This window comes from Paramisgurnus dabryanus, chromosome 5 (assembly GCF_030506205.2).
Source record: "Paramisgurnus dabryanus chromosome 5, PD_genome_1.1, whole genome shotgun sequence".
Taxonomy (NCBI): domain Eukaryota; kingdom Metazoa; phylum Chordata; class Actinopteri; order Cypriniformes; family Cobitidae; genus Paramisgurnus; species Paramisgurnus dabryanus.
In genome coordinates, this window is record NC_133341.1 from 32,079,713 (window position 1) to 32,106,451 (window position 26,739).

Here is a 26,739-nt window from a genome sequence, read left to right on the forward strand (position 1 = left end):
ACAGAAACATAATTACTGTGTTCTTCATCTCTCTGTAGTCCTTCATCTTCTTCCATTCTAGCACCAACAGGTTCCTGTTTTATTGTGACTAAACTTGCATCCAGATTTTTGGGACTGGTTGGATTCTGGATTTTGTGTACAGGCTCATAGGATCTTCCTCCATCACAGCTATCTTGTCTACTTGACCTCGACCTGGTAAGATAAAAGCAGTAAAAGGTTTTGAATGACCTTCAGTTCTTTCAAGGTTGAACTTCCATTTGTCAAAACACAAAACTTGCATAACCCATATAAAAAGATCCTTTACTAACCTGTAGTTGTTGAACCAGTTACTAACAGTACTAATCTTAAGGCCTAGTTGTGATGCCAGCGACTTTATGGTCTTTTGAGAAGGGTATGGCTCCTGCTGATAACACTTTTTTAAAATCTCTTTCTCCTGAGGTGTGAAAACAGCACGTGGTTTCTTGGACACATCAAACGGTCCCGAACAACCAGTGACACCAAACTCGCTTCCCATTGCACCCAACGTCGTTCCCTGCGTGTTGCTTTCTGATCCAATCAGAGAATGTTTGAGATGAGCTGCAATGCAATCATTTAAACCTTTTACTCAATTTATTTCACACATACTACTTGGAAGACTACTTTTTACAGTCATCTACTGTTGCCAATCACACGTTTACCTCTCTGGCCCATCATCTTCATAGCGTTCAGTTTTTGGACATGGCGAGGGTCCTGGAGCCACAGATTCATACGAATGAAATTCTCCTTCCCTTTCGCACTCAGTTTTCTCCAGGGTTTGGGATGAGACAGAAGCTCAGATACAGAGCTTTGTGTTAAACCAAGTACTGCCTCCCCAAATAGACGTTGACCTGAAACATGACGCTTAAATAAATCTTCACAGAAAACTTCTTTTGTCACATACTATTTTTTTCGCATACTATATAAAGTGCGCAGTTTCAGATGCAGCCTTCATTTATTTGGTTAAATGAATGCATCATCCATGTACTTAAAGTGCACTTTCCAGTGTGAACATACTATTTACTGTACAATATTTATAATACAAAAATGAGTGCATAAGTATGCAATTTGGTATGCACTTCATCACATCTAACACAACTCTCAGAGTATGAACAGTGGTGAGAGTCAAACTTGCCAAACAAAAATACCTGTATATTTGTAAACCAGTGTGTCTCCTCACCTATATTGTTGACTGTGAGAACTTCCTTTACTCTTTTGGTGATGTTGAATGTGTCTAACTCCTCGAGATCCAGACCGGTGTTGATGCCAGTACGATCATCAGAAACTTCCACTAGAGCCGTTTTCTCTTTTCCCAACTCCACTGATGCCATTTTATTGTAAAATCCTTGTTTACTCCGGTCTGATTCAACAGTAAGCCTCTGTGACATTCCTTGACCCAAAAAGCAATCAACAGAGGAGAGAGAAGAAGAACGAGAGTGTAATGGATTTGTGGTATCAATCTCACTTTGGACTTTTTGGATGATGCTTTGTACAAAAACCGTTCGTGATAGACTGCTGGGATCCAGTCTCCCTGAATCCACGTCTTTCGGCTTCATCATGGAAGTGTCACATTGTGTAGTGCGGATATTTTTCGTTGTACGAGTTGAAGCGTTCATCTCTTGTTTGGCCTGCTCAAGAATGTTTCTTATAATGTTGTCTGATGTATCTCCATCACTTGAAGGTCTCCTGTCATACTCTTCCACTGAAATGTGACACAAACATACAGAGTTAGCCTAGTAAATGGTAAGAGAGCGAGAGAGGGCGAGCAAGGGAGAGAGAGAGAGAGGTGTGCAAGGGAGAGAGAGAGAGGGGCGTGCAAGGGAGAGAGAGAGAGTGAGCTAGAGCCAGAGTGAGCTAGAGCGAGAGTGAGCTAGAGCGAGAGTGAGCTAGAGCGAGAGTGAGCTAGAGCGAGAGTGAGCCAGAGCGAGAGTGAGCCAGAGCGAGAGTGAGCCAGAGTGAGCTAGAGCGAGAGTGAGCCAGAGTGAGCTAGAACGAGAGTGAGCCAGAATGAGAGTGAGTGAGATTGAGCGAGAGTGAACCAGAGCAAAAGTGAGCGAGAGCAAAAACGAAACGAGAGAGTGAGAGAAGGTGCACTAGAGTGAGAGTTGGAGTGCGAGAGAGAGCGAAAGTGAACCAAAGCGAGAGCGAGAGTGAGCGAGAACCAGAGCGAGTAAACAAGAAAGAGAGAGCGAACCACAGTGAGAATGAGAGAGAGTGAGAGTAATACAGAGCAAGAGTGAACCAGAGCGAGAGTGAACCCTAGCAAGCGTGAGCCAGAGTGAGAGTGAACCAGAGCGAGAGTGCGAGAGAGAGCAAAAGTGAACCAGAGCGAGAGAGAGCAAGAGTGAACCCTATCAAGAGAGAGAGTGAGAGTGAACCAGAGCGAGAGTGAACCTTAACGAGAGTGAGAGAGAGTGAACCAGAGTGAGAGTGAGAGAGAGGGAACCAGAGCAAGCAAGCGAGAGAGAGTGAACCAGAGAGGGTGAGAGCGAGAGAGAACCGTAGCGAAAGTGAGCGAGCGAGCAAGAGTGAGTGAGCAAGAGCAGAGGGTGAATCAGAACAAGAGTGAGAGTGAACCAGAGAGACAGTGAACCAGAGTGAGAGGGAGGGAACCAGAGCAAGCGAGAGAGAGTGCACCAGAGTGAGAGTGAGTAAGAGCGAGAGAGAACCATAGCGAAAGTGAGCGAGCGAGCAAGAGTGAGAGTGAGTGAGCAAGAGCAGAGGGTGAATCAGAACAAGAGTGTGAACTAGAGGTCTTCACGGGTCCACTTAGATCCGAAAACCCGAGGTCCGACCCGAGACCCTATCGGGTTCGGGTCTAAAAGTTTCACATGTGCCTCGGACACGGGTCGGGTACAATAATAGCGGCATCAGGTCTCGGGTAATTTAAAAATGAATGTGTTTTTTCTGAACGGACCCTAGAAGACCGAACTCTCTCGCCTGTGTGCGTCAATGTCCTTTTCAAACCTCTCATCTGTTTGCGACATTGTGTGGTTGTCGGAAGGTTCATTTTCGTTGAGACAAACATGTCAGTCAATTATAAATGTACATTTTAGCGGTTACGTTGGTGTCGTCGTCAGATAACAAAGTAAAACGAATGGAGCAGCTCGCCAAATTGGTTGCAAGGCCACCGGAGTTTCTTCCTGTCTGACTGCTGCGCGTGGGTCTGCAGAATGCACACACGTCAGTGCCGTTTACATTCGGTTCCAGTCGGGTTAAAACATTTTTTTCACTAGTTCGGGTCGGACTCTGGTCTAATTTTCTCGGGTTTGTCTCGGGTCGGGTCTTTCTTTAAAAAAATTTATTTATGCACGTCGGGTTCGGGTATGAAGTGATTCGGGTCATTTCGGGTCGGGTACATTTCTTTGGACCCGAGAAGACCTCTAGTGTGAACCAGAGCGAGCGAGAGTGAGTATGTGAGATTGCACCAGAGCGAGAGTGAGCAAGAGAGAGAGAGAGAACACCAGAGCAAGTGTGGGCAAGATGAGAGTAAGCGAGAGAGAGAGAGAGAGATAGAGAGAGAGAGAGAGAGAGAGAGAGAGAGAGAGAGAGTAAGAGTGCACCACAGTGAGAGTGAGCGAGAGAGCAAGCTATAAAAGCTATATTATATAAATGTTATATACTATATATAAACTTTTTTATATATATATTACTATTATAAAACTTTAAAAGTTTAAAATGGATTATTAAATGTATTTTAAAGCCTAATTGTTTTGTGTTTAGCACTGTAAACACACACAAAAAAACTTTAGTTTAGTTTAGTTATAAGGATCTGTCTCACCTCTCAGTCTATCTTGGATGTTCCTGAGCATTTGAATGGCGTTTGCATCTGACAGAAAGTGTTTGATTCTTATGAATGGTTCTCTACCTCTGATGGTCAGTTTACTCCAAGGTTTGGGTCGGGACAGTATCTCGCTCACAGTCCCTTGAGAAAGACCCATCACATAGTGGGCAAACACTCGCTGGGCGATACTGTGTGTCTGAAGGATCTCTTTCACCTGTTGGGTGATTCTGGTGGTGTCAACCTGATCTTCATCCTGGTCCATAAACTCATCAGTCTGTGTGTTATAAACTTCACTCTCATCACTGATGCTGTGCTTTAAAAAACAATCATGGGAAAACTCTTGTGATGTCAGATAAGTGATGTCATGCTCTTCTTTAATGGCTGTTTGGAGGTATAGAGATGATGATGATGATGATGGTGTCCTCCTGTTGACCACAGATGATTCATTTAATGATCCCTGATCAAACTCCACCTGTGTCTTCAACTCCATCTTGACAACAGGACCTGACCATAATCAAAGACACAGACCATTTATATATAAACCAAACTAGAACAATCAATTAGAATAAACAGATAGCATTAAGTGCCAAACAGTTACCATTGTCACCAATAGGCTGCACATATGAAGCTGCACTTTGCCTTTCTGAGATCCTATTAACATCTGATGGTGTGGAAGAGACCTAAGAGAGAGAACTGGTTACTAAAGCTGCAGGTCTGTTAACAAAAATAATAATAATAATAATGTGACCATCAAATAATGTGACCGTAGGCATTGATGGTTACGTTTAGGAATGGGAAAAACAACCGTCAGCTTCACATCTTGTTTCACACCCTTATAAATATGTGACCATGGACCTCAAAACCAGCCATAGGTTGCACCGGCATAATAGCCAACAATACATTGTATGGGTCAAAAGTATCAAATTTTTATCCCAAAATTCACAATGTTCCATCAAGATTTTTGTATTTTTTTTTACTGTGAACATTATTTTTGATTTAAAAAAAAAATAAAAAAAATTGTGGTCCAAGGTCACACGTGTACTGTTTAGTTACAAGCTATTTAGATATTTTATTTTAAATGTGTGTATAGTAGTGACAATGATTACTCACTCAGTTAATGTCAATATACAACCTGAGTATGGTGGCATTGCTACTGATGTATTGATGAAGTAAATTAATGTGTGTTTACAAGGTTAAATCGATGTATATGTCTGTGTCACATTTAAATAGTTTGATATATTAAATCTTATCTACTACACCATTCACACCAATAAACTGTGAAACTGTTGGTGGTGATGGAGGGTTTGCGGGCTGCTGTCTTACCTGCACACCATGAGGGTTACTGGCGGTCTGAAGACTGCTGCAGATACGAGTAAAGAGAGGTTTAATGTTGTCCAGACAATTTTGATCATCATGTTAAAAAAAAGATAAATATGAGACCTGAGCTCAGCTTTGATCTTCATATAATCCTGCTGTGTATCTAACTTGGCCTGAAGTATCTAAAAAGCAAATGCACACATAAACTATTATTGCATACTTTTTACTTTGAATGCATACTTTAAAAATCCATCATTTATTATTTGCCCTCATGTCAATTTAAACACACCCAGCATAGGTTAAATTACAAACCAACTGGTTGGGTTCTTCCCTTTTTGACCCATTGTTGGATTGAAAATTGCCCAGCATTTTTCAGAGTGATGTTTTTTGATGTAAAGAATATTTTTGAAGAAAGGCACCGTACATTTTGCAATAATCATGTATGATAAACTGTACTCTACCTGAATATCTTGTACTTTATTGGTTAGTTGTTGCTGTAGCTGTGTAATATGATTGGCTGTTCTCTCCTTGATTTCCTGCAGCATTTGCTGAAGACGATAAACTTCCTCACGCAGATGCAGAATCTCACGATCTCTCCTGACCACCATCATCTCCAGATCTTCAGAGCTACAAATGAGTAAAATACACCTTTACAACCTTCAGTCAAATACTGAATTCATGTTGAAAACAAATTCACATGATATAAACATGAGCCTCAGATCTGAACTAGGTGTGTTACCACAGTGATGCTGCTGGAAAGATGCTGTGCTCCTGTTAATATGAAGATAGACAGACACGGTCAGTGATTTAAAAGAATGGTTTTATCTTTAACTACACAGAAAATGAGATAACTTAATAAATATGTGGTCGGGTGGATTCAGTAGAAACACAGGACATCATGATTCATTTTACCTCCTAAATAGGTATGTGACCTGCTGATCATTAAATCATAGTCAGATGTTTTTGTTGAAAAATATCTGATATTTAAGCAGTTTCACTACGTTCATGACATCTCAGTGTCACTTGTGTACTCATGACAGTAAACATCTTGTGCATGGTGGTCGTCATGATTTTACTTTGCAAGAACTTAAATATCATCCTTTTAAAAGAAAGAGAGAATACTCAACAAAACCAAAAAAAAAATGAATTAAAGTTAAAAAATTATTAAACAGTATTTTTTTTTTTATTAAACCACAAAATCCTTTGCTTTATATCTATACTTTGTAAGAAAAAGAGTTGTTTTGCATTTAATATAAATATACGTGTTAATTTTAAAGCACTTCACCACTAAAAAAAATACTGTTAAAAAAATCCAAAAAACACCAAAATAATATTTTCAAATATGATTTTAAATATGTTTACAAAAATTTATTTTTCAATACAATATATTTTTTGCCAATTTTTATTTTTGTAAATTTTAAAATATATTTCAACGCATTTATATTCACGATTTATTAATATATTATATTATTATGTTAATTAGGGCTCCGTAGTACATAATTATTATAAAGTTAAAAATAAAATATATTTTCACAGTAAAAATATAATTAGAATTGTACATTTTCTACAAACTTTTATATTTTGCCCAGGAAATATATATTTTTTTGCTGTATGGTAAAATTAGAAGTGTATTTGTTGACCCTGAAATACATTTTGAATTAAATGTTTATATATAAAAGATTAAAACGAAATATATTTTCAAATGTAAAAATATATTTAATTAAGCTTTACTTTCTACAAAATGTATTTAGCAAATATTTCAAACATGTTTTTGGCCAAAGATATAAAAGGATATTCATGTACATTTGAATGTAAAAACTACATTGATGTTTTTGTCAGTCACTACATGATGTACAGTTTCAGAAACAATCAAAATTATATACCAAACAAGTGCAAACAAACCTGACCTAGTAAACATAAAGTAAAGAAACACAGAATACATACCATATGATTGTTGAAAGTGCTGTTGGTTTCCATGTTGGTCTCTTGAACAAAGAGGATCTTACTGACTGCGTGCTTCACTAACATCTGAGTCGAGCTGAGAGACGAGTCAAACACCCAACACAAGATCAATACTCACAATCAATACATCCAATCAATTCCTGCAACCAAAGAACTCAATCAATTAATCAATAGATCAGCTGTGGGCGGAGCTCAATCAGTCAATCAATCAATCAATCAGTCTGATGGGTGCATGTGCTTGGATTTGTTCTCATTGCTGTTAAAGATATTCAGCTGCAATACACAGAGCATAAAATCAGATTTTCCTTATGTTTATGTCTGAAATATTTTTGCATAATGCACACTTGTTCACAAAGGCTACTTCGATATGCTACAATGTTAGACTAAAATAGTGGACCTTTAGTTTTGGAGACACACATTTCAAGAGATTTCATTTTTCAGCCAATCAAATCAAATTGCTGTTTAAAAAATTTAATAAATAAATCAAAATCTAATCCAAAGCAAGGTTTTGCTGTGGTAACTACAAAGTCTGTATATAAATTGTAGCTATTGGTTGTATTGATCCTCTTGATTGATTTGAAACTCTCAGTGCACAGTATTGATTTTCCACAGCAGAGCCTCAGATGAATTTAAATAAACTCAGTCTGTGGATTACTCTTTGATTTGTTCAACTCTTTGATTCAGCCATTCATTCTCACAGTATGTGAAATATATACATTTTAATTTATTTTAAATAAACACATATTTGCAAAAATTTCCAACCTGTGCATATCAAGTTCAGTATTAAAAGTGAGCTGCATACCTAATGATCTGGATATCAATACTGTTTATATAGTCAGCTCAGTAGACACTGTTGTGTTTAACTTAGTCCCGAGGCTTTCAAACAGAAGAAATCAAAACTCTTTTTTTAATGTAACCATGATGTCATATTATTACAGTAGGTACAGTATGAGAATATTACAGCCAAACTCACACATGAACAGTTCAATAACTGATCAATAGTTAATAACTGCCCTAGATGAAGGAGATATCTGCTTATTTTTATTATTATTTTAAACAGTTTTAGTAAAAGATTTAGGTAACTTACTATGGAAGTAAATGGGATCCACGAATGCTTTGGTTACAAACATTTCTTGAAATATCTTCCTTTCTGTTCATCAGAACAAAGAAATGTATGCGGGTCTGAGGACGACTAAATGATGACAGAATTTTCATTTTTGGGTGAACTATCCCTTTAAAGCATTAGTTCACCGAATCTGCAAATCTGGGGCACCATTTACTTCCATAGTATTATTATTTCCTAATATGGAAGTCAATGGTGCCCCAGATATGTTTGCTTAAACATTCTTCAAAATATATTTCTTTGTATTTAGCAGAAATATATACAGGTTTGAAAAACATTGAGTTAATGATGACAGAATTTTCATTTTTTTGGTGAACTATCCGTTTAAGATTAAATTTAAATTTGAAAGCAATTTGTAGTATTAAGGATAATATAATTATTATTACTTATAATAGTAAATGCTAATATAGTTGCATACTCTTTGGTGACAGCTGTGGATTTTTATAAAAGCTTTGTAAAAGTGTTGTGGTTTTTTATTTCAAGTCCTCTAAAGCCATAAGATAGTCAAGGCGTGTTACAGTTTGTTTGATGTTAATTCTGCTAAATCTCAAAAGACTCACTGGTTTAAAATTACGTGAGGTATTATAAAAATGTTTGTGAACTGTTAAAGTGGTAAAAATTTCATATTTATGTGTAAATTATTAAACCCATTTATGCATTTGACAGATGTTTGTATCCAAAGCAACGCACAGTGCATTACTTCAGTGCATCGCCCATGAACTTTTGTGTAGCTCAGTGGTAGTGCATTGCATCAGCAGAGTAAAAGGTATTGGGTTCAAACCCAGAGGACGCACACAGCCTACTCAAAATGTAGATCTTGTAATGCACTGAAAGTTGCTTTTGGAGGCCCAAACCTCTTTGTCTTCAGTAAAGGACAAAAGATGACCCGTAAATCATTTCAAACATTTCTGTCTATTAATTGCTGTAGATAATAACATGCAGAGCGACATTCATCAACGGGGAAACTGAAGTGTCATTACAGCTGTTTAACTATCACGCCTGTAGAGTAATTCAGCTCATTGCTAATAGGTCTGGCATGTGAATATGCGTGTCACGCATTACTGCCCTGCATGTGGCAGCCGTGCATTGTGTTACTGACAGGTTAATATGTACTACAGTATGCAGACAGCAAAACTACACAAGTGTCTCTCACTTTCACCATGAGTTCATGCTTTCTAAGAACTGAAATATTTTTTAGTTCAAAAAGCTCTCCCTTTTGATTGTAGATATCTGAGCACAGTTTAAGCATCGTTGGTGAAGGCCTAGAGAGCCGTGTGTGAGATTATAACAATTGAGAAATGAAGGAGATATTAAGGACACTCTTGAAAATAAAGGTGCTACAAAGGTCCATCACAGCAATGCCGTTTAAAGGGCCATTTTTGGTTTCAAAAGGACTTGTTTTTCATAGTCTTACCTTTATAAAAACTTTAAAGGAAGCTTTTAAGCAACAGAAACAAAATCTCATTAAGCATGCATAAAGATGAATGTGGGACGTTTATAAAAGTAACACACTGTAAACAAGCGTGTTTTGGTGATGTATACACCGTGCATTAAGCTATAAGACAACCCACTGCCCTTTAAAGTCAATATGAACGTTTCGTTCATCAATGCATTTTATTCTAATGTAAATCTTCATCTTAATCTTTAAAACTTTTCATCAAAATGATTATTCTTTACTTTTGAAATGATTATCCCAAATCCATATCAACCAGCTGTTTGCATTCTGGTATGTATCACAACCATTTCTGTCCCTGATATACATCAGTAAAATTGTTAGTAATGGTCATTTTATAATCAAGCTGAAGTATTATGGAAACCCTGAAATAAACCAGGAGGAAAGATGGGCATCGTTCAGTCGGACAGCTGAGCAATGACCAGACATTTCTTCCATGTGTCCTCCAGAGAGTAAGACCCTGTTATTCTAAACCACTGTTCCTAAAACACAATGGACCTTGAGGTTGGGGGTACAGGCCTGCGTGCGAGCGTATATGAAGAACCACCATCTACCTGTCACTTCCTAAAGAGGACATGTGTTATTTATATCGGCCAGTAGACAACGGCACGGATCATCTACAAAAGGCCTCCGTCTGAACTTGATTGTTCAGCTGCAGTTCAGGAGTCTGTCATTGTTCTGCGCGCCTCCATCCTACGACAGCCATGGTGAGTAACCAAAAGAGATTTACAAATGCATATTGCATTTACATTATGCATGAGGCAGATGCTTTTATCCAAAGCGACTTACAAGGTATACATTTTTTTGAGTATGTGTGTATAATGAATAATAATTTAATGCAATGATAAAAAATGCATGCATTGATAAAAAAAATGCATGCATTGAAAATATATATATATATATATATATATATATATATTTTTTTTTTTAAATCATTATACACATACTATACATATATGTGTGTATAATGAATAATAATTTAATGCAATGATAAAAAATGCATGCATTGAAAAAAAATATGCATGCATTGCATTAAATGATTATTCATATATATATATATTGGCCAGGATGATTAATTAGACAAGGTTTGGATTTAAACTAAACAAATTCCTCTGTTGCATGTATGCAATTCAATAAATTCTTCACCTTCGAGTCATTCAGATTCCAGTTTAACATCCTGTGGTGTTAACTGGCTACGGCATCTCATTCTAGCATTGTTCAATCTGATCTCAGATCTGTGTGTGTATAATGATCGGTCACCTGAATGTTTGTTTTTTATCCAGGCACCCAAGAAAGCAAAGAAAAGGGCTGCAGAAGGAGCAAACTCCAATGTCTTCTCCATGTTCGAACAGGCTCAGATCCAGGAGTTCAAAGAGGTCTGATGGCTCGTGTATTTCTCTCTTTTGTCTTTTTGATCCGTCCTTATCGAGTCATTCATAATGAGCACAGCTGATAGTGTCTCAAAGGCGCCCGCTGTGACCCCCACTGTGGAATCTGATATTCCTGTCTGATCCCTATTGAGAGCCGATACATATATTAATAGACGCGCTCCTTAACAGGCCAAATTCTGTTGGGACACAAGTGTGCCATTGTCTTTGTGTTCCCACACAAATCCATAAGGAACGAAGAGTCACAAATGTCATTCCTTCATGGGATTCAGTTGGGAGGAAACGGAGACTTTAGCTTGATTCTTCAAATTTTCCATTAACCCCAGATCACCAGACAAAAATATCTACTATAGAGATACAAATGTCTCCAAGTGGTACTCAGATCATCAAAGATTTTCTAGAGTAATAATCTGATCTTATTTACTCTTAATAACATTAATTCTCTGATTTGATTCTCTGAATGTATGTCCACACTTCAATGAAACACATTGATAACAATATCAATAAGTGTCCCACGATCAACCTCTGAGTAATGAGCTATTTTCCTCATTGGATAAAAGATGTTTCTCCTTCATGTATTCAGGCGTTTACCATTATGGATCAGAACAGAGATGGATTCATTGACAAAAATGATCTGAGAGATACCTTTGCAGCTCTAGGTTGGTTTATGCAAATTTTCAAGATACGTCTATAAACAAAATGTAGTTTTTTTCACATCACTAATACATTTTATAATATTTCCTATCTTGTCATTTAACTGACAGGACGTCTGAATGTGAAACAAGAAGAAATTGACGACATGTTGAAGGAGGCATCCGGGCCAATCAATTTTACAGTTTTCCTTACTATGTTTGGAGAGAAACTCAAGGGTAAGAGTTGAAGACCAAGTCTTTCTTTAACATGATTGACCTCGTGTGATGTAAAACTTACATCAAAAAAACTGTAAAATGTAGTGAGCTGCCTTTGTAGATAACACTTTAAAGGTGTTGTATATTGGTATTTTTTTACTACGGTGCTGTTGAATGCTTTATTCTGATTGGTTGAGAAATGTTTTTTGATAAACGCACACCTAACCTGACAAATATCTTAAAAATAACCACCAGAGCAAAGTCTGTAGTAGCCATAGTCTTAAGACTATTGAATATCATTGGCGCCGTGCTGCATTACCACCTTGGGTGTGCATTCCCATACGGCAAAAAATATTTTTTTAAATATACAAAAAATGGCCCAAAAATATATTTCCTGAAATATATTTTGGAATATGTTTACAAAAAAAATTATTTTTTGCAGATATATTTTTTTGGCCATTTTTGTATATTTTTAAATGTATTTTAAAAACAAATTTTAAAACATTAAAAATATGTTTGTGCATTGGAAGAAAAACTTTGTTATAAACCTGTAAAAATAGCATTTAAAATGGTTAAAATTAAATATATTTTGAATATATAATACATTATTTAATGTACAATACATTTTTGCCATATGGGATGTAAAATTAGAAATATAATGGCTTACCTTTGAAATACATTTTTAAATATATATTGATATATGAAGGTTAAAACGAAATATATCTCCAAATTCAAAAATATATTTGAGCATTACTTCCTACAAAATGTATTTAGCAATATATATTTTTGGTCAGATCATTTTTTTTGGCCGTTAGGGTTGTTTTTAAATAATTCAACGGCCCATTGTCAATTATTCCTTACATCAATAATGATATTTATACATAAAAATTAAAAAATTGAAATAATTTGAGCTAATTAAATTTACCGATTATGATACCAAACAGACCATTATGTATTGTTTGACATCTAGATTTGTTCATTGATATGTTTTTAGTGATGGAAGTTTGTTATATTACAGGTGCTGATCCAGAGGAAACCATCCTAAACGCTTTTAAAGTTTTCGATCCGGAGGGAAATGGAATTCTGAAGAAGGAATAGTAAGATATTCAGTATTTCATTATTTTAACACTTTAGACAAACAGAGATGAAAATGGTTTTGATGCATTTCTGTTCAGTGTTACAGAGATGTTGACCACACAAGCAGACAGATTTTCTCCAGAAGAGGTGAGGGGGCTCTCAAACATCCTGTACAGGTGACAGTGATGGTGACAGGTTGCCATGGATACAAAGACAGTCCACTGATGGTTCTCTCTTCCACAGATGGAGCAGATGTTTATCGCCTTCCCTCCAGATGCTATGGGAAACCTGGACTACAAAAATCTGGTTCATATCATTACACACGGAGAGGACAAGGATCAGGAATAGTTTATTAGCAGCTCTTACTATATGTTTGTACCCACCCATTTATTTATGATTGACAGACTTTACCATGTGAATAAAGTCATTTTTAGTTACTAAAATATTGTGGAATATCCTCATTTTTCAATATATTTTCAGTTTTTTGTCAAATTAACACATCAGGTGTCACCCCACAGACCCTTAAGACTTGTAGATTAGGTGAACTGGAGTTACTAAATTGTTCTTAGGTGTTTAAGAACATTTTAAATTATTACTAAATACTGGTTGTCATCATGAGTATAGCCGTAGAAGCTGACATGGCATTAAAATGTAAATAAATGGTTTTATTATAGACTTTTTTATTACATGAGAAGAATATATAAGAATGAGACACAGGTACAGACCAATTATAATAAAGTATCTCTAAAGTAGACCTATAAAATTCATATACTGTGGGTTATAAACATACACATACTATTAAAACTATTTCAGCACTGAAAGATGTTGCAAAAACTCTTAAAATCAGATACAGACCAAGACAACTGTTTCTGAACAAGATAGTCATTGCATATCTTTGTTCCTTATTTACATTTTTAGTAAGTTTGTTGCAGGGGTTATGTTACAGTACATTTTTCTTTTGTATGTCCTCTATTCTTCTCCATTACTGTTGATTTGGTTCATGCTGTCCATTTGTAAACAATTAGTTTGCACAATCATTTTATTGTAACCAGGGCAGGACTTAACAGGGTGGAGGCCCCTGGGCTTGAATAAATTTTGGGCCCTACACTATCAGAACAAAAGCTGTCACTGGGACGGTACCCTTTAAATGGTTCCTAATATTGACCATTTAGGTACAGATATAGGTACATTTGTACCCATTATATGCACTCTTTAGGTACAAAGGTGTACTACTTGAAAGGGTACCACCCCAGTGACAGCTTGTGTAAATTATCTTCTGAGAGTGCACACATACAGTAAACAACCTAAAATAAAAATATATCATAGAACTATATTATAGGGAAGTGTCCCGACAGGGTTTAGATTAATCCAGCACTAGGCCTATTGCTAGGTTATATTAGGGCATTCAAGTAGTTTTTACAAACAAACCTTACAAAAAACATTACTGGTGTGCGTCAAACATGCATTTTAGTCTGGGACTAGGATAAGACCTGTCTAGGAAACTGCCCCTATGTCTCTATAGCAGAACATAAGCAGTCTAAAATTAAATAATGTATTTTTAGGGATGTCACAAATCCAAATTAATCATGCACATTAAAAAATACCCAATAACAACATTTAAAATCATTGTGTAAGGCTTAGCTTAAGAAAAAAATGATGTCTTGATAAACATTCACCTTATTACACACCATATAATGTTATAAACATAATCAACAAGTGTATTTTGTGCATATAGCCTAAGTGGTGCAGTGTTTAACAATGAAAAACAAAAGATTTTAGGATGTAATTTAATAATTATGACAAGACCATCATGTAATATTAGACACCAAAAACCAAAGTGGAGAAGATTATCATTAATTAATTTTTGCGTCTGATATGAACGTAATACATTAAAACCTTGAAGGTAGATATAAAAATGAACACTTTTCAGAAGTTTAAACTGTGATTCTGTTAGCAAACATGCTGAAAGAGAAACTACAGGAAAGTTAGGCTAGCTAGTGGATTATATCAAAACCATCAGGACATCATCAACATGGCCATAATTTAGTGAATCCTCACCTCCAGATGAAGTCATAAACTGGACTGATGATTTAAATGTTGATATAATATCATGTGCGTTGTTAACTCTCCGGATTTTGTTATGTTTCGTAGCTCTGCTTCACTCGTTTATTTCTCCACAGGGACTGTTTGGTTAGTGTCGTGTGAGCTGCAGACTGCGAGCAGATTGGATTTCATTTGGCGCTACGCAGACCGCTTGGTGATGTCAAAGTACCGCGAGAGCGATTAGAAAGCAGACTTCTCTGTGTGATTTCTCGAATCGCTCTCGCGGTACTCTGATGTCATTCTTTTGTGAACAACATGAATACACCCGTCTGCTTTACAGTCGCTTTTGATAATTTGATTTCATATGAAGATCGGATCGCGCAGTGGCGTATGAAGTCAAATGCACCAAATACCAAATAGCCGACTGTATATGAGGTTAAACCCGCCAAAGTAGCAAGTGGAGCATGCGAATGGTGAGTGATTCAGATGTCAATTTATGAATGAAAGTGTCAAAGGTTTGTCACACACTGTTAAGTATTTTCACGCTTTTTTAATGGGTATACGAAAATCCTTGACCATTAGTGGGTAAATTGCGTATAACGGCGTATCGTTAGATTACAAACAAACAAGAAAAAACAGAGTTACAAGACCATAGCCTACTCTAGTAATCTTTTTCATACTGAGCGCTTCATTTTCGCGTTGCTCTTTCTCGTTATCTGTAAAGCTCATTCATGACTCCCATTTCGCGTATTCGCTATAGCATCTATGGTTTTCAAAAGCGGTAAACTCAGCGCGTCATGTTCAGCACCAAGATGACTGACATATATATATTAACGAATTAAATGCAGCACCAAACAATTCCGCACCAACCAATAGGCTCTTAGGCTGTAAAATAAAAAATGAAAACGACTGAACAAATCAAACGAACACAAGCAAGCAAGTCGGAAGGCCCCTATTGGCCGGGGCCCCTGGGCTCAAGCCCAATCAAGCCCAATGGTAAGTCCGGGGTCCGTGTAACGCTTTTCAGTTCTTTTTTCAATTTGCACCATCAAAATGAATCAAATGAAAAATTGGTTTCAAACTTTCATTTTTCAATTTTCATGGGTACTTTACAAACGGAAAATTGTCTCTCGGTTTAATTTTCAATTCTACGTGTTTAGGTTGTTGCTTTCGAATTTCAGGTTTTGGAACAAACAGAAAAATTACGACTTATTCTAATTTTCCATTTCTGTGTTTGCGTTTGCGGCTGGAACGTACCATTATCGCCGGGGGTGGGGTGTAGTCTACAGCCGGTCCCGGAACCACAGCGCTATCGCGTTAAATCTCACCATATTTATCACCTCTATGTATATTACACATTTATTAAATATATTTTGAATAACAATAATACCTGTAAACATTTATCTATCGGGCCTCGGTTGCGTTTTGGTTTTGTTGCGTACTTACTGGATACATTCCATACTTGAAAACCATGTCACTTTTGTTTTCCTTTTTAAAAAACTTTATTAGGGTATGAGCCGCGAATGCCCACCCCGTGACGCCTGCCCTGTTATATTGGCTCATTTACTAGCCATATTAATATTTGAGATATCCACAGTGTATCCATTCCCAGCTCTTCTACCAGCTAACAGATCACACCTACAATGGTGTTAAAAACATGGTGTACTAATAAAGGTGAATAAATTGCAAAAATTGAGTTTATTTCTTTATTTTAAATGTATTGACAACATTACACATTCAATTCCAAAACAAAGCATTAACAACTTAGAGGTGGTTTCCCGGACAGGGCTTATCCTTGTCCCAGACTAAAATGCATGTTTGAGCTGCCTTAATTTAAAACAGTATCTACAGTTCCTGTCAATTTTTAGGTTTGTGTCAGAAACTGCATTTTTAATGTCACCCCACAAGTTTTTGGTGCAGAGAGATCAGAGGATTGAGTTGGCCACTTTATAATCTTAATCCTTTTTGTCTGGAACCAGATTTTGCCCTCTTGCTTTTGTGTTTGGGGTTGTTGTGTTGTTGACACTCATTTTAGGGGCATTTCCTCTTCGGCATAGGGCAGCATAACCCTTCAAGTATTCTACTGTAGTCAAACTGATCCATGTTCCCTTGTATTTGATAAATAGTCCCAACAATGCAGTATGAAAAACATCCCAATCCCAAGACTTTTACACCGCCATGCTTACCCACTGAGCAAAAGTATGTCCAAAAGACGTCTTTTCAACATCTTTGTCGGACGTTGAAAAGACGTCCCCATCAGGGTGCAGAATGAAAGGTTTTCCGACGTCTTTTTCTGACGTCTTTTGGACGTCCAATAAAGACGTTGAAAAGACGTCCCCATCAGGGTGCAGAATGAAAGGTTTTCCGACGTCTTTTTCTGACGTCTTTTGGACGTCCAATAATGACATCCATAGGACGTCTTTTTAAGGTCCAAATTTAGTTGAAATGTGGTCATTGTGGACATATTTTCAACGTCTTATAACGTCAACTGCAGACTCATTTTAGACATCATTTAGCTAAATAAAGACTCACACTTTGCACTCCATTAAACGTATTTATTCAAAACTTATTTTGTATAAATGTGGTTGTGTGTTTGTGTGTGTACAAATGCATAAAAGCTAAATACAACAAATAAAAACAATACAATTATAACATTTAAAAACAACATAAATAACAATATATATACTTTAAAAAAAATTTAAAAAGTGCATCTATTCAAAAAGTAATGTTAAAAAAAAATGTTTATTGTGTACCCCTCCCTTTCTTGATGGTGCACGTTTAAGATGGTCTTAAGCATGTTTTCTTATCAGCTGCTCCGTTGCATCTTTACTCCATTACTCCACCTGTAAAAATGGAAAGACAAAAAATATAAATATGCAAAAGCAGCCTGTAGTCATACACCAAGTACACATACATGTTATAAGAAAACAGCAAGGTTTAAATCCTTTGTACACCCTTACTTCATAGCTTTTGCAGCACTGTACCAACTGTCCTCTAGGTGTAAATTTTCACCTCATGATTTATCATCTGTTAACAATTTCCCTGTATTTTTACAGTACTGGCAGCACGTCTATTTCTTGTTTATTTTTAGTGTATTTTACTGTAATACCTATATTGACAGATACATTTTTTTACTTATTACAGTAATTACAAATAATATTACATACTATATAGCTAATTTAGATATAAATCTATAGTTATTAATATTGTAAAACGCTATTCTTGACATGACATTATGAATTAAAAGGCAATTCAAGCCATGTTTGTATTAAAAATATTTTTTTTGAATAATTTCATTGAAACAAAAAATATTTAAATATTTTAAACATTAAGTAAAGAGCCAGTAAGATGACAATTTTAAGCGTCCTATCACTGTTTATTAGTCCCGGACAACAGGTTTAAACGCATGCAAGGTCAAAACACACTGTAATTTTCTCAAAATATACATTTAAAATTAACCCATTTCTCAGAGATCCCCCAACTATTCGTGTGAAGCCATTCAACGACTTAGTCTGCTTACACCCCACCTTTCAGTAGCCTACACTGCTTTGATTGGACAACTGACAGAGTCTCCACGCAGACCACAGATCAGTGGCACAGACCAACAATAGTGCAACATGTATTGACCTAGTGCTAACATGATTTACTGAGAAGACATTATCGACATTAGGGATGCAGCGATTATAGATTTTGATGGTGCGGTTATAGTCTGATAAATAATCACGGTTTTACGGTTATTAAGAATTCATTTCTTTTACAACATTAATGTATAAAATCACATGAATAAATTTTTTAACAATTGCTAAATTCTTCTGTATTTTCAGTTTGTGTATTTTTCTACAATTCTTGGACAAATGATAATAATAATAACTTAGCTGGCTTTGACTTAAACATTATAGGTGTCTTTTGAAACCTATAGGCTATTCATTTTAATGATCTTTTGAATAAATGTAATTTTACATTTGGACTGAATAAATGTATATTATTTTGGTTTGTTTGAAGTAAAACGAATTCATTAAGTCGTTCTCAAAACGAATAATAACACAGGGTCATCCTGGACCAGGTACTGCGAGTCATTTTGACAGGTGTAGCTTTATATTACACAAAAATAAAATATAAATATTAGGGGTGGCAAGATTAACATGTTAACTCAAGCTATTCATTAATTAATCATAAACGCGTTAAAAGAATTCAACCTAAGGAAATGCAGTCAGACCACCAGGAGCCCCGCCCAGGTTTGATCCACGAGCAGGAGGTTTTTAATGCTGTACAGACATGGAGTGTGGCTCTTTCACGTACTCATGTAGGTGCGCGCACACACACACACACACGCACGCACGCACGCACGCACACACACACACATACATACACACACACACACACAAACCAGATGCACGAACAACCAAGAGACACGTCACGCGGCCACATATTCTTTTGAACGCGGAGCTTTGTCATACAGTGCATCATGATGCATGCGCCTCTTGGTGGTTCGTGGATCTGGTTTGTCTGTGCGTGCCTGAAACAAAAACACGCAGTGTAGTGAAAACTTTACGGTTACTTAACCCTGACATTTTAAAGTGCGGTTAATAGTGAAACCGGTTAATCGCTGCATCCCTAATCGACATTAATACACATCATTCATCATTAATCCAAGCAATAAAAACGACAACAAAAACTAACATTTTACACCCATTTAAGCATTTATGTTAGCTAACCGGGTCATATCAAAACCTAAGTGAGCATGCGCTAGCCGCTTGCTAACGTGACTCTCTGACAGTATATATGGGCAGTTTCCCGGACCAGGGTTGGCTTAATCCAGGACTAGGCCTTAGTTTAATTTGGAAATATAACTAGTTTTAACAAACATGCCTTAATAAAAACATTACCTGTGTGCATTTTGAGGTAAAACAAAGGGCACTGATGTATTTTAAGATACGTCAGTGCAAGATGTTTTCAGTTTGGAGAGCTCTTAAAAGTGTTTAAGTCTAGGACTAGTCTAATCCCTGTCCGGAAAACCGCCCCATAGAGTTTAAACAACTCCATCATTCATCATTAATCCAAGCAGTAAAAACGACGATAGAAACTAACAATTTTACACTCATTTAAGCATTTATGTAAACTAACCGTGTCATAGCAAAACAATAAGTGAGCATGCGTTAACTGCTTGCTAACGTGACTCTCTGACAGTATATTAAGAGTTTAAACAACTCCATCATTCATCATTAATCCAAGCAGTAAAAACGACGATAGAAACTAACAATTTTACACTCATTTAAGCATTTATGTAAACTAACCGGGTCATAGCAAAACAATAAGTGAGCATGCGTTAACTGCTTGCTAACGTGACTCTCCGAGTTTAAACAACGAAGCAATAAAAACGATGATAGACATTTTACACTCATTTAAGCAAGTATGTAGCTATACTCATACTTACAGGTTGTGGTTAGGAGACGCATGTTGTTTCAAATAAAGTGGGTACTGAACAATCTTTCATTGCCAAACGTCTAAGTTAATAAATCCCTCTGTGAAAAATTAATTTTAACTAGAGGTCAACCGATATGTGTTTAAAGACAAACGTTTTTAAAGAGATATTAAATAACTCTTTGGAGAAGGGTGCTAATTTATTTGATTCTCTATTAAAACAATAATATACCCAATTACTGTAAGTAATATAACAAAGGCAACATCTGTGGTATTACGTTATCTAGAAAAAATGTAACAGTTACAGTCATCAAATAGCTTGCATATCAGCTAAAAAAATTGGAATTGGTATCGGCCGATCGCGAAGATAAAAGATCGGTAATTTGTATTGGCTGCAAAAATCCTGATCGGAGCATCCCTAATCATATGGATATAATGATTAACTAAACAATTTGTATTAAGTAATAGGTGTAATTAATTTAATTGCCTTCATAGCTTCATTCTGTATGTTTTTAAAAAGACTACAAATGTTTTCATAAAACTATAACATTAATACCATATCATAGGCACAATTAGTTGGTTCAACAGCCTATTCCTTAAGTATATACAGTTGCAATCAGAAATATTCAACCCCCAAAGAGTTTTAAGGATTTATAAATAAAAATCTTTTCAAAGTGCGGGATTCTGCTTTGGATGAGTTTTTATGAGTTAAGTGAGGCATAAAATCAAAACAGAAAATGTTTGATGTAGTATTTGTGTGTAATAGTATATTTTGTTAAGATAGCCATGTCACAATTATTCAACCCCTGTATAATATTGTTATTTTTAAAGCTTTCTGACAGTTTTTATGGCCTGAAGTGCAGCTGAAACCTCATTAAGCCTTTAGGAACTCTATAACGATCCATTTTGCTTCAGCTGTGATGCATATATAAACTCCAACCATCAAGGTCTTCAAGGTGAGTTGCAATCATGGGAAAGACAAAGGAGCTTCACAAAAGCTAAGCGAGGAGATTATTTCATCACATCTGAAGGGCCTTGGGTATAAGAAGATTTCCAAAATATTTAACATTCCAAGAGATTTTTATTATTTTTTTATCAACATCACTATAATGTTTTTTGAGGTGAGGGGGTTGAATATTTCTGATTGCAACTGTATGTCCTCAAAACAGGCATTTAAGCATACCCGTGTGTATATGAACATTTCTGTGTAATAAATAAGTCGCAAAAAATAACTTGATCTGTTACTTGTTGCAAGCAGGCGGCTGTGTGCGCGTGCATAAGAGCACACTGAGTGAAGACCAAAGTGGTCAAGTTCTTTATGCTTTAAAGTGGCTTGTATTTTTAAAATGACATGACTTACATTGACGTGCAAATGCCAGCTCGGTCAACTGCCTGAAACGCGTGCTAAACTCTTGTATTGCAGTGTCAACTCACAGAGCGAAATCATTGCAAAGCAGCTCGAGTTAGCAAGCGCTTTCTGCGGTGTCTTCAGCCTTCTGCGCTGATTGGCCGGACTCATGACTCCCAACAAATCAGATGGGCGAGGGGCAGGCATTGCTGTAGGCAACTGAATAGAGTGCCCTGTTCCGTGTTCCGACGGCTCTCACTAAATCCATGGCTGCGTCAGAGCCGAAATAGTGCATTTCAAATCAAATTACATTATCGGCAAATAGGCTTTTAAAATGTCCGATGTTGATAGTCGGCAAAATGCTTAATATATCGACGTCTATAATCGGCCAGATTGATAATCGATCGACCCCTAATTTTAACCACAGATTCTTCACAGCTAAACATTTAGTATACCCTCCTTGAAAATGTCTCCTTTGGTAGTGAAAACAGCACAAACTGAAAACACAGCATGATGTTTACACACTAACTAGCTTTGGGCAGGTCATAGTTTTCGTTTCTCCCGCAGGCAAGGCTGTAGGCGGAGATTAGTATCTCGTGTGACGTGGAAGTGTTCGTGTGACGTGGAAAATGTCAGGCAGGAGAATCAGTCCATATAACGACTCGTTTCAGTGAGTAAGAGTCGACCTACTTTAGAAGCCAATAACTTGTATTAAAGTTTTTGGTTCAACTACTTTGCACATTGTTTACATTGATGGGCAGCTACATGACACACTGCAATACAGGTCAGTTTCGATTTTGGATCTGTGTGGCTCTTCAATAATAACTGAATGATGACTATGTATATCAGGGTTCCCCAAATCTTATCCTGGAGTTAAGGAACACTACAGAGTTTACGTCCAACCCTAATCAAACTTACCCACCTGTGATTTTCTAGTGATCATGAAGACCTTGATAAGCTTGCTCAGGCGTGTTTGATCAGCGTTGGAGCTAAACTCTGCAGTCCTCCGGCCCTCCAGGGTAAGATTTGGGGAACCCTGATGTATATATAACATCTGTAAAAAAACTCTACTTGTGTGTTTGTGTGTGCTTAAGAAAGTATGTATGTTTGTTCTCTAGAACCAGGGATTTGTACATGTATATTATTTTCACATTAATATTGGATGCATTTCTTTTTTCGACAAATTAAACTATTAAAAAATTGTAACTTGTCTTATTCACATTGTAGGGTCATTTAGACCCAGAGGATCAAAAACAGTAAATCTTTTAAACACCTTCAGAAAAACCAAATCAAGCCCAGATTTTTGTATTCAAATTTAGACTATTTAGGAAGTCAGGGTTGAGACGAATGGCACTGAAAACAAAAAAAAATGACTAACCTTAAAACCAGGAATTACTGGAGGCAGTGGAGGACGAGGTAAAATCTAATATATTAAAGAAAGAACATTAATATGTTATTTGCAATTGTTGACACACAATATTACAGTACAGTCATTACCAAGTGTTGAGAATTATGTTATTATTAAAGTCAAACTCCAAGAATGTCACAGGCAGTTATATAATATCTTAGGATGCCAATAATCAAGACAAGCAAATTAAAAGTTATTACATGCGTGTGTATAGATATGCAGTCTTAAACATGGGACATTATGGGGTGGTTTCCCAGACAGGGATTAGCTTAAGCTAAGACTAGGCCTTAGTTTAATTAGGAAATATAACTAGTTTCAACAAACATTCCTTACTAAAAACATTACGGCGTGGTTTCCCGGACAGGGATTAGATTAGTCCTCCTAGACTAAAATAAATATAAGAGCTGTCCAAACTGAAAACAACTTGCACTGATATATCTTAAAATACATTAGTGTCCTTTGTTTAGCCTCAAAATGGACACCAGTAATGTTTTTAGTAAGGCATGTTTGTTGAAAACTAGTTATAATTCCTAATTATACTAAGGCCTAATCCCGGCATAAAATAATACCCGTTCGGGAAACCACCCCTACTTGTGTGCATTTTGAACCAAAACAAAGAGCACTGATGTGTTTTAAGATGTCACTGCAAGTTGTTTTCAGTTTGGACAGCTCTGTCTAATCCCTGTTCGGGAAACCGCCCCTATAAATAACAAAGAATCAACCAATCAAAATTATTCGTAGGCTACATAGTTCTGAAAGGTTCAGATGTTCATAGTGCTTTTCAGCATCCTTGCATGTTAACATACAGCCAATTATTGTTGTGCATTTAACGTTAAAAGTTAGCCTATACGATCTCTAGCTCTTACTCACACACCTGTTTATAAGGAGTATAATACAGGTATATTATTATTAATAATATAAATAGATAAAATCAGACATTGTTGAAATTATTAATAATGAATTAGATATTTGTATTATCCCAAAACTATCTAAATATACACTGTAAATGTGCATTTTGCATGTGGTGAGGGGCATAGCTGTATATGTAAACGAGTTATGTTGTCATTTTACTATTGTGATTCTGTAGCTGCTGGTGTTTAATTGCTAGCTATAGTATAGTGCAATAACTGTGGTAGTTAAAGAACTAAATGCTGATCAAATTAAATCAAAATGTTGATTAAATGTTTTGGGCATTTTTTGTGCCTTTGGGTGGGTTTTGGACAGTTTTTGGGGTAGAAACCATCAATTCTATCTGGCAACACTGCATTTGAGCTTAGCTGGTGACTGATATATTCCTGTGGGTAGAGGTTAGGAAAAAACACCTCTAATATTGACATCATTCAACCAGGAAGTAGAGGACTGTAGTACAAACCGGCAGGTCACTGAAGGCTTTGAAAGGTGAATTGTATTAGAGAAAATATACCTTTATCATTTTGCAGGTATTATTTATGCTCTAACAGCAACATTAAATGCTAACTAAAGTTTGGAATATGGGATCCGGAAAACGGGACCTTTACATGAAATTGAACAAAATGGTTAATTAAAAAGATCTTAAATTACCTTAGGAAAACTGGCACTACTGAAGGAAAACCGGCACTATTGAAACATAATTGAAAAAGAGCAAGATATTACAAACGTCAGCATATATTACAGTTTTTTTCGATTGCTAAACGTCAGTGGGCACAACTGGAGCTACATGTGCAAAACTCTAACTACAGTCTGCACTACCAAAAGTCACCTGAGCACAACTTTTAACACATGGCTCAAAACAGCTCAGTTCAGCCAAACACTAAACACAACCCTCACTGAGATAACACACACTGTCACTCACAACACACTGAGAGGAAAAACACTAACATCAAACACCAATACAGAAATTACTAATTTTTATCTTTACAGTTTGAACAATTTCAGTGACTTCATACAAAGTAATATTTTCTTCAAATAATGATGTATTTATTGATTGATTTATCACATGATTTATTGAAATTTTTTGACCAGAACAATTCTTTAAGGTAAATGAAATTTGCAGTTTGCTTCAATAGTCTGTAGTAGTTTATGGAATTATAGTAATGAGGAAAAAAGGTAGAAACTAAAAGTACATACTGTAATTCAAACAAATAATTGAGGAGCTAATCCTGCCTTTCTCTAGCATCAGGCCACTACCTGCCACCCTTCTCCCTCCACGAACCCGTCTTCCTTGTTCCATTTCCAAAATTTGTCTTTCTAAGCTCTACCTATCATATTTATATAAAAAGTAATATTATATATAAATGAAATATATAAATGAAATTGGAATTTATATGAAATTGCAATCAGCAGTGTTTGAAAGGCACAAGGCTGAAATCAATTCTGTTTTGAATGTGTGGTTCACAGTTTTGACAGCAGTGTGTTAGCATTTGAACAAAGTGCTGTAAATCCACAGTGTTGTGCAGGTTGTGGTTAAAGTCATGGGATAAGTGTGTAAAGTTTTGAAAACTGTGTTTAACCAATGAAAAACGAACTAGAGTTTGGTCCACATGAACTGCTGCTGTGCAGACTGTAGTTAGAGTTTTGCACATGGGACTCCAGTTGTGCCCACTGTCGTTTAGCAATCGAAAAAAACTGTAAAATGTATTTTGTTTTCTTTGAGGTTAATCAAAACAAATACTTACTGTACAAAGATGCTTGGTCAAATGGCTCTGAAAAGAGCCTTTGGGGTGTATGTAGGTCCTGTTTACAAAAACAGAAAGGAGAAAAAGAAGTCAAATATATTGCAAATGCCTTTGTAAATTAATATGCATTCAGTATTCATTCATCTTTATTGACTAAACAGTATGTTAAGAACATGACAGAAAAGACAATTATTCTATTTTGTTTAAATTCCAAAGGTTAATAAAGGCTCTTAATTTTAGGAATAGATTGCAAGGCAAAGGGGGTCATTATCAAGTTATCATCGTGTTAGTTTCCTTACTTAATCACTTCTTTGTCTGGCTGTCTACTACAGTGCCTGTGCGCTTGTATTGAACGGAGCTCTTTGATTGACAGGTGAACTTTTACCATAGAAGCCCACTTTCAAGCATGTCACTTAGACAAAATCATTAAAAATGCATTCAAATGGTTAATATTATAAAAGGACGGATGTCATTTTTTGTGTGGGAAGAAAAAGTCAATTTTACGACCGTGTATTTAGTTTCACATGGCTGTTATTAAGGAACGAGTCCCCCTCGGACTGAAAGAGATAATAGAGTTCCCCATGACGGTCTAAAATAACTCACTGAAAAATATTTAATACGCGAACATATTAACAGTCAGTTAATAACACCTAACCAAGGCATCAGTTCGTTAATAACAACTAACCAAGTCTGAAAATAGCCTACGGAATGTCCGCGGTGTCAAATTCTGTCATCCGTTTATCGAAAACAATTCTCGAAAAACTCGACGTTTTCTAACAAAAATATTTTTGGCAATAAAATAAGTACACAAAACAAAATAAACACACACTGTTTGGAATGGATAAACATAACTTACCTGTTCTCCTGTTCACAGCAGGTTGAATCCGTTGAGTACGTT

General features: G+C 36.3%; 2 protein-coding genes and 2 long non-coding RNA genes across 4 annotated transcripts; 1 reads left to right on the forward strand and 3 right to left on the reverse strand.

Annotated features, from left to right (window-relative positions):
• Window positions 1–648: 648 nt before the first annotated feature.
• On the reverse strand, window positions 649–5,661 carry cux2a (cut-like homeobox 2a). The gene is made up of 7 exons (XM_065250112.1): window positions 5,578–5,661; window positions 5,240–5,298; window positions 5,123–5,159; window positions 4,398–4,479; window positions 3,797–4,303; window positions 1,196–1,717; window positions 649–866 (listed from the first exon to the last, which is right to left on the reverse strand). Exons 1-7 carry the CDS (start codon window positions 5,659–5,661, stop codon window positions 649–651), a joined length of 1,509 nt encoding a protein of 502 aa, XP_065106184.1.
• Window positions 5,662–5,686: 25 nt separating this feature from the next.
• On the reverse strand, window positions 5,687–7,139 carry LOC135732785 (uncharacterized). Its single transcript, XR_010526820.1, has 3 exons — window positions 7,061–7,139; window positions 5,856–5,887; window positions 5,687–5,743 (listed from the first exon to the last, which is right to left on the reverse strand). It is a non-coding gene; the product is annotated as an uncharacterized lncRNA (long non-coding RNA).
• Window positions 7,140–10,211: 3,072 nt separating this feature from the next.
• On the forward strand, window positions 10,212–13,410 carry myl2a (myosin, light chain 2a, regulatory, cardiac, slow). Its single transcript, XM_065251095.1, has 7 exons — window positions 10,212–10,361; window positions 10,938–11,030; window positions 11,626–11,701; window positions 11,807–11,911; window positions 12,909–12,987; window positions 13,066–13,114; window positions 13,211–13,410. The coding sequence occupies exons 1-7, from the start codon at window positions 10,359–10,361 to the stop codon at window positions 13,313–13,315; spliced, it is 510 nt and encodes a 169-aa protein (XP_065107167.1). The 5' UTR covers window positions 10,212–10,358; the 3' UTR covers window positions 13,316–13,410.
• A 3,789-nt stretch (window positions 13,411–17,199) lies between these two features.
• Window positions 17,200–26,739, reverse strand: LOC135732784 (uncharacterized). Its single transcript, XR_010526819.1, has 5 exons — window positions 26,698–26,739; window positions 25,842–25,899; window positions 24,748–24,783; window positions 23,158–23,202; window positions 17,200–17,853 (listed from the first exon to the last, which is right to left on the reverse strand). It is a non-coding gene; the product is annotated as an uncharacterized lncRNA (long non-coding RNA).